At 49.5% G+C, this 8865-nt stretch overlaps 1 protein-coding gene across 1 annotated transcript in view; it reads right to left on the bottom strand.

Moving 5' to 3' along the window:
* Positions 1-8636, bottom strand: part of TNIP2 (TNFAIP3 interacting protein 2) — a 16406-nt gene extending 7770 nt beyond the window's left edge. The window contains exon 1 of the mRNA XM_012812287.2: positions 8285-8636. Coding sequence (XP_012667741.1) covers positions 8285-8563 — 279 coding nt within the window. The 5' untranslated portion in view covers positions 8564-8636. The remainder of the gene's footprint in view (positions 1-8284) is intronic.
* Positions 8637-8865: the final 229 nt, after the last annotated feature.

The raw sequence follows: 8865 nt of genomic DNA on the forward strand, positions 1-8865 counted from the left end.
AAAAAAAAAAATAGGGTCTCTGCAGACATAACCGTTAATGTGAGGTTACCCTGGATTAGGATGGAACTGATATCCTCATAAGAAGTAATTTGATGGATACACAAAAAAAAGACGACGGAGCAGAGTGACATAACACACTCAACCCCAGTTACAATTTTGTAGTATCTGACCTTAAACTTGTGCTTTTCCATTTTCTAAGAACCTTCCAACGGTACATGAGGGGAGGTGAAGCAGGCCCAACATCCCATCCCACAAATGGAGAGACAGTTTCAGAAAAGTCAGGAACGAGCCCGAGCGTCCCCTAGGAGGAAGTGGCAGAAGGATACAGCTTCTGCTCACTCACCTGCTGCACAAGGGGAGGGATGGACACCAGGGACCTAGAACCCCCTAACCACAGCAGAATAAATTGCCAAGGGAATCCTGAATCATTATCCTCTTTACTAGCTTTTTTAAAGCATAAAAACAACATGTACACTGTTAAAAAAAAAAAAAAAAAACAACACAGAAGTAAATAAAATGAAAAAATCCTTCCCCAGGCGGCGCCTGTGGCTCAAAGGAGTAGGGCGCTGGCCCCCCCGCCAAAAATAAATTCTTTCCCCTTCCCCACACCCTTATTTTTAGGCAGAGGGACCACACAGGGACTACACTTTCTTCACATCACTTTCCTCCACAGCAGCATAGTGAAAGCTGCCTTATTCTTTGTCGCTCTGAACACCACTGACAGAGTCCAGTGTAACATGGAATTTATGTAACATGCTTTCAACTAATACTCATCTGTTCCTTGTACTTGTGCACAAATGTATCAATGGGGAAAGTGCCCAGCAGTAGCATGGCTAGTATTAAGACTAAAGAAATAACCAGTAAAATTCAGGAACACAGCCAGACAGGGGGCCCTATCTCATCTCCTGACACGTCTCCACTCAAACTCTGTGATACTCAGGACAGCCTGTAGGATAATAAGCCTAGCATAACTGCATCACTCTAACCAAGTGACTCTTGGACATTCTGGAATTCTCTGACTCAGAACTTTGTTTCTTTTCTTTTTTTTTTTTTTTTAAGAGATGAAATCTCTAAGGCTGGACACAGTGGCTTAACCCTGTAATCCTAGTATTCTGGGAGGCTGAGGTAGGTAGATTGCTTGAGATTAGGAGTTTGAGACCAGCTTGAGCAAGAGCTCAAGAGACCCTGTCTCTAAAAACACAGGCGTGGTGGCAGGCACCTGTAGTACCAGCTACTGGGGAGGTTAAGGCAAGTGGATCACTTGAACCTAAGAGTTTGAAGTTGCAGTGAGCTATAATGCCAAAGGCATTCTTCCAAGGGCAACAAAAGTGAGACTCTGTCTCAAAAAAAAAAGAAAAAAAAAAAGAGAGAGAGAGAGAGATGAAGTCTCACTCTGTGGCCCAGGCTGGAGTGCCCTGGCCCTATTACAAGTTCAGTTCACTGAAGCCTCAAATTCCTGGGCTTAAGTGATACTCCTACCTCAGCTTTCTAAGTAGCTGGGACTACAGGCATGAGCCACCACACCCAGCCAATTTTAATAATGTATGTAGATATGAGGTCTCCCTATGTTGCCCAGGCTGGTCTTGAGCTCTTGGCCTCAAGTGACCTTCCTACCTCAGCCTCCCAAAGTGCTGGGATTATGGGTGTGAGCCATCATGCCTGGACAATTCATGGCACTTGAGTCCTTTCCTTCCCACTTTACTTGGACTTCATTCTAGAGGCAAAGAGAAAGAAAGAAAAGAAGAAAATCTCTAGTTATGATGATCAGGTGAAGAAAAATCAGGACTGGCAACAGGTGTACAAATGAAAGCCAGAACACCTCACAGGGACCGGCCCGGAGGACCAGCCCGCAGACTGGGGCTTCTGCATTGCCCACATCTGCACCACACCCCCAACTCAGCTGCGTGCCCTTCTGACTTTGCGGACATCAGGAATCTCAGGGGTGCGCCATCTGTGGACCAGCTGAGATCCATTCTTAGGAGGCTATTACTTTCATCTGTTTGCTCTTGACCCTCAGGACCTACCCCGGAGCAGAGACCAGGCCTTTCTGTACCCAAGGAGTTAAAGAGAGATCACTCTGAACAGTCAGTCAGCAGCAGCACCTCCTCCTGGCAACCGTCCTGGTAGGACGATGCTCCTGGACTGGGAGGCAGCAGAGGCCTGGGGGCCTGATTCTTTTCCCAAGGACAGGGGACTCTTGGCTGGAGGCCAAGTACCGTTCATTCACTCGGGGCCATCACCCATGACCATCTCCACACCGCTGCAAGCTGCCAGCAGATGTCAGACCACTTTGCCAGACACTGCCATGTGTGCGGGCACATGCAGGACATCAGAACTCACCCCAGTGATATCCAGCTGTGGGTACGACAAACAAGAAAAAGAACGCCAGATCCAGCAGCAACTCCAGTTCTCACTGCTGCTTCCAAGGTACTGAACCTGAACTACAAACAGGCTAGTTTACTGGCCTTGAGTTTATTTTCTTTTAAAACTGACCAATTTTGGGTGGTGCCTGTGGCTCAAAGGAGTAGGGCGCTGGTCCCATATACCAGAGGGGCCGAGTTCAAACCTGGCCCTGCCTAAAAACTGTAAAAAAAAAAAAAAAAAAAAAAAACCTGACCAATTTTGAAGGCCATTTTGAAGCATCCAGGCCAAGTGACTTGGCACCAGCTGTTCTGGGGCTTTGCCTCCTGTTCCTACTTTGTATGGCTCACAGCAGCCACCTTTGATGTCCCCTCTGAAGTGCTGTAGACTCCTCGCCAGGCAGGGCCATGGCCCACCCCTCACCTGGCTTTGTTTTCCTCCAGCCAATACCACAGCTTTTCACTGGTGGCAGATGGGAAGTCCCCTCAAACACTGACCATTCTTTGCCACGCTCTCTTATGCTAGATTTAGTTAGTTACTCCTCAACAGTGTATAGAGACCAGCACAGCGGCTCGCATCTGTAATCCTAGCACTCTAGAAAGCTGAGGCAAGAGGATTCTTAAGGCCAGGAGTTAAAGACGAGCCTGAGCAAGAAAAAGACGCTGTCTCTACAAAAAATAGAAAAATTAGCCAGGCATGGTAGTGCACACCTATGGCTCCAGCTACCCAGGAAGATGAGTCTAGGAGTCTGAGGTGGCAGTGAACTACCATGATGCCACTGCATTCTAGCCTGGCAACAGAGTTAGACCCTTGCTCACCAAAAAAAAAAGAAAAGAAAAGTGTATATGGAGCCAATACAGATTGTAAAAAGAGATCTACACTCAGAACTTTTATTAAATTTTAAAATTATTCAACTCAGGGCAATGCCTGTGGCTCAGTGAGTAGGGCACCGGCCACATACATGGAGGCTAGCGGGTCCAAACCCAGCCCGGGCCTACTAAAACAACAATGACAACTGCAACAACAACAACAACAAAGCTGGGCATTATGGCAGGCGCCTGTAGTCCCAGCTACTTGGGAGGCTGAGGCAAGAGAATCGCTTAAGCCCAAGAATTTGAGGTTGCTGTGAGCTGTGATGCCACAGCATTCTACTGAGGGCAACATAGTGACTCTGTCTCAATAAATAAATAAATTAATTAATTAAATAAAAAATAAAATTATTCAACTCAAAAGCTATGATTTTCAGCAGTAGAACAGAGAAATGTCTCCATCCTTGGTCTCTATCTGATATTAAAGTTTATTCTGGGCAAGCATATATCTACATATAAAGATGTCAATTCATATGCAAATACATATAACATGAATATAGACAGGAATTCTATAAGCAGCATCAGTGAAGACCAGCCTCCCATGGAATCGTAAGTTCAATGAATGTCTAAGTTCCTACTACAGCCATGGTGGCTCTGGCAGGAATAGGTAATGCTTTCTGAGCCCTCACCCTGCACCAACCGTGTGATCCTCACATGCCCCATGGAAGTGACCATCATTTCTATTTTTTCCACTCTACAGATTGGTAAACTGAGGCTAAAGGGGTCAAGGCAGCTGCTGGAACAACGGAGTGAGAGGCAGTGGCACCCACTGCCCTGGCCTCCATACTCCCATGACTGCAGCTCCCTCATGCCCTCTTCAGGGCTAGAGAACTTCCAGCACAACCTGATTTCTAAGCCTCCGGTGCCAGTCAAAAGGAGACAGTAAGAGCACAGATAGGAGTGGTGTGCCCACAGACTCCAAGAGTGCCCCCTCTTGCCTCCACACTCCAGTCCTTGGCACTGCATCCTGAAATGAGACTGGGCCAGACAAAGGCAGATCAGGACCCAGGCTGTCTTCTCAATCAGGTCTCAAGACAGATACAGAAAACACACAGACAAATGGCTGTAAGTGGGGGATGGGTGATTCTAAAGGATTTGCTAGTCTTTGTGTTTGGTCTTAAAATCAGTGTGGCAGCATGAGCCCTTAGTCCCACCTGAGATGGGAGGATCTCTTGAACCCCGAAGTTCCAAGCCAGCCTGGACAATACAGTGAGACCATCTCTATTTTTTTTTTTAAATCAGCTTTTGGCCGGGTGCAGTGGCTCATGCCTGTAATCCTAGCACCCTGGGAGGCTGAGGTGGATGGATTGCCTGAGCTCAGTTTGAGACTGGCCTGAGCCAAAACAAGACCTTGTCTCTAAAAAAAAAAGGCTGGGCAGGCACCCATAGGCCCAGCTACTGGAGAGGCTGAGCCAAAAGAAAAAAATCACTTAAGCCCAAGAGATTGAGGTTGCTGTGAGCTGCGACACCACAGCACTCTACTGAAGACGACAAAGTGAGACTCTATCTCAAAAAAAAAAAGAAAATGAGGTATGTGCTCAAGTGGGCAGCTTTGTATGACAGGCACAACACAGCCCCACTCTCAACAAAGCCTGCTATGGGAACCCACAACATCATGGCTCTGTGCTCGAAACATATAGTGTTCTATTAAGAGTTTCGTGGATCAGAGCTTGGCACCTGTGGCTCAAGCAGCTAAGGCACTAGCCACATACACCTGAGCTGGTGGGTTCGAATCCAGCCAGGGGCCACCAAAACAACAATGACAGCTGCAACCAAAAAAATAGCTAGGCATTGTGGCAGGTGCCTGCAGTCCCAGCTACCTGGGAGGAAGAGGCAGGAGAATTGCTTGAGCCCAGAAGTTGGAGGTTGCTGTGAGTTGTGATGCCACCGCACTCTACCTAGGGTGACAGCTTGAGGCTCTGTCTCAAAAAAAAGAAAAAAAAAAAGAGTTTTGTGGATCAGGCTTAAAAATAAGGAGTTACATATAGCCTGTCAGCCTTCACCTCCTTATGAGTTTGCTAGGACTGCTCAAACAAAGTACCACAAACCAGGTGTCTTAACAGAAACTTACTCTCCCACAGTTCTAGAAGCCAAGTGTCAGCAGGGCCCTGATCCCTTCAGGGCCCTAGGAGAGAACCCTGCCTTGTTTCTTTCAGTTTCTGGTAGTTGCCAGCATTCCTTGGCTTATAGACACATTGCTGCAATTTCTGCCTCTGTCTTTTTTTTTTTTTTCATTGAGACAGAGTCTTACTTTAGCATCCTCGGTAGAGTCCTGTGGCGTCACAGCTCACAACAACCTCACACTCTTGGGCTCAAGTGATTCTTCAGCCTCCCTAGTAGCTGGGACTACAGGCTCCTGCCACAACACCTGGCTGTTTTTCTTTTGTTTAGCAGGCCCCCACCGCATTCAAAACCACCAGCCCCAGAGCATGTGGCCAGCGCCCTAACCACTGGGCTGCAGACGCCCACCCTGTGCCTCTGTCTTCATGTGACCTTGTCCTCCCTGTGTTTTCACATGGACATCTTATATAACCTTCATTTGATTAAGAGACACCCTGATTTTAATTTACTACATCTGCAAAGATCCTGTTCCCAAATAAGGTCACAGATGGACATGAATTTGGGGAATCACAGTCTAATTCTCTTTCTGTCTCCTTCCCAGGCAAGCCTTACGGGGTACCTAAGTGGAGGGTGAGGTCCAGTTCATGCCTACCCTTAGACCAGGAGCTGATGGAACTGTGAGAGGAACAGGAGTAAAGGAATTTTAAGAAAGGCCAGTATGCTAAGCCCTGATTGCATGTGTGAAGCAAATTAAGATGTGCTTGTGCCTTGGGAAAACGAGGACAAAACAGCAAGATCCTTCCTCACCCTGGAAGAACTTGGTGGAGAAGCAAGGTAAACAGTAAGACGAAAACTACTAAGACCATTGTAAAGGGTGTACCTATTCTCTATAAAGAGTGTATCAGAACAGGGAAAGGAAAATTGGAAGGTTGTGGCTCAGCACCTGTGGCTCAAGTGGCTAAGGCGCCAGCCACATACACCTAAGGTGGCGGGTTTGAATCCAGCCCCAGCCCGCCAAACAACATGACGGCTGCAACCAAAAAATAGCTGGGCGTTGTGGCGGGCGCCTGTGATCCCAGCTACTTGGGAGGCTGAGGCAGGAGACTCGCTTGAGACCAGGAGTTGGAGGTTGCTGTGAGCTGTGATGCCACAGCACTCTACCCAGGGGGATAGCTTGAGGCTCTGTCTCAAAAAAAAAAAAAAAGAAAGAAAGAAAGAAAATTGGAAGGGTACTGATATGCCAGGGCCAGGCAACGCCTGTGGGGCTAGTCCCCAGGTAGTGATGTGATGGGGTTGAGCAGTAATGGGCTACACAGTGCAATAGTAACATTATTCCAGAAAGTCTTAATTAGAGAACATTGCAGTTATCCAACCAGTCCTTGTATTATAGATGAAGTCATGAGTCCCATTATGGCCACAGTGAGGGCCACAATTTCCATACTGGATCTGGCCCCATCACTCACCGGCCACAGCTTAGCCACTGAGGCAGTGGTCATTCATCCATACCTCTGAGCCTCAGCATTCTCTCTGGGAGCTCTAGGTCCCTACTGGGCCATGGCCCCTGTCCCTAATGGGCTGACTCGGCAACAGAGAGAGCAAGCTGCTGACAGTCCCCCCTTCCCACCCCCCCAACCCCCGTGGCTTTAACTCTGCACTGCTACCTCAGTGCACCCACCCTCTAGGTCAGTGGTTCTCAACCTGTGGGTTGCTACCCCTTTGTAACAATGAAAACACATCATGGCATTAGGAAGGTTGAGAACCACTGCTCTGAAAATACATCACAGCATTAGGAAGGTTGAGAATCACTGCTCTAGGTGGTGATAAACCTCTCTGTTCTTTCACAAGTTCTGTGATTGACCTCAGATTGAATGTTGTAATGAACAATAAAAAATAACTGCATAAGATACCAGATCATGAAAATGCTCTTTAATTAAAGATCCCTAAACAAAACCTACATGTCAAACATGAGAGCAGCAGTAACACTGGGCCCACAAACTGGTTTTATCTGGAGCCAGAAGGCAGCAGTGATGAGCTCCTAGTTACTTGCCACAGATACCCAGGACACTGGGGACACACGTGAGCAGAACACTAATGGCCAGCAGGCTGCAAGTATAATGCTGCTCTGGTTGTGCGGTGCCCACAGCCCCCAACCTTCCCATAGACATCTGGCAATGAATTCTAGATGGTCCCTTTGGGTTCCTGCTCTGTACTCATCTGTGGCTCCAGGTGGCAACACTGAAATCTGTTGGCATAGACAAGGTGACTTCTAAATTTCCCTCCTGCTCTGACAAGTCATGATGCACCCTCCAGAAAGAGGGAGCGAGCTGGAATGGGAGAGATTGCTGAAGGCTGCTGCAAATACTGATAACATAACATTGAGTAAAACCACATAGACAAGCCATTAGGAAGGTCCATTCCCTCAGCTCAGCCAAGTCGAGAGTATGGGAACCCCCAGGAAAACAGATTAACACGAGTTATTCTGCATTGTAAGACTAAGATGGCTATTTTACTCTGTATTTTTGTTTTTTCAGGTATTCAAAATCACTCTTATAATCGGAAAAGAAGGCATGTTTCTTTTTTCTCTTTTTTGCGTGTGGGAAACAAAAACTTTTACAGGCTACTGTCTTTGCAGGCTAAGTTTCTGCCCTGGGAGACGGGAGACAAGAGCCATGGTCCACATGGAATAGCAGATGCCAGAGTCACCAACTGTTTAAGGCACTTACAGACAGCCCGTATACAAAGTACCGTTTAAAAAACAGACATAAGGTCAATGACAGGACCACGAGGAGAAAGGATTTCCGTCATCAGACACCGCAGTGCTCGCCCCGCAGGAAGGTGAGGCGCTGTCCCTGAGGACTGGAAGGGACCCCAGGACCCCAACGGTGAACACACAAGCAGGAGCCTGCAGGCCCCTCCGAGCGCTGAGAACCCACCCGGACACCGCGCACCCTCAGAGCACGGCGCCCCGGACACCCCGCACACCGCCACCGCACCTGGCGCATCTGGGTCTCGGCGGCGCCGCTTTCCCGCAGCCGCAGCTGCTCCCGGAAGCGCGCCACCTGCTCCAGGAGCGCGTCCACGAGCGACGGCGCTGCGTCCCCCTCGAGCGCCGCCAGGCGGGCACGGAGGCGCGCGATGAGGGCGTCGCGAGCCGCCAGCTGGTCCCGCAGGCGCCGCAGCCGCTGCTCCGCCTCATGGTACAGGCCGCAGAGCTCGGCGGCCACGCGCGGGGTCCCCTCCCGTCCGCCAGACCCCGCGTCAGGGGACGACATAACTCCCGAGGAGGCGAGCGTCCGAGGAAGTTTCTGCGCCCGGCCCGGCAGCCGCGGGCCTTCCCGGAACCTCTCCCCGCTCCGCCCACTTCTCCCCGCTCCGCCCACTTCTCCCCGCCCCGCCCACTCCAGAGGCGGCCCCTCCTCGTCTCGCCACGCTCCCGCCCCTCTCCCGGGCGCCCGGGGACACTGAGTCCAGAGAGGTGCTCCATCTACCCGTACCACATGACCGCGGTCCAGAGCAGAACCCAGACCCCTGCGCACCCCTCTCTTAAAACAGACGCAGCAGGGAGTTGGCCCTG

Source organism: Otolemur garnettii, unplaced genomic scaffold (genome assembly GCF_000181295.1).
Source record: "Otolemur garnettii isolate 467f Iridium unplaced genomic scaffold, OtoGar3 scaffold00198, whole genome shotgun sequence".
NCBI classification, from domain to species: domain Eukaryota; kingdom Metazoa; phylum Chordata; class Mammalia; order Primates; family Galagidae; genus Otolemur; species Otolemur garnettii.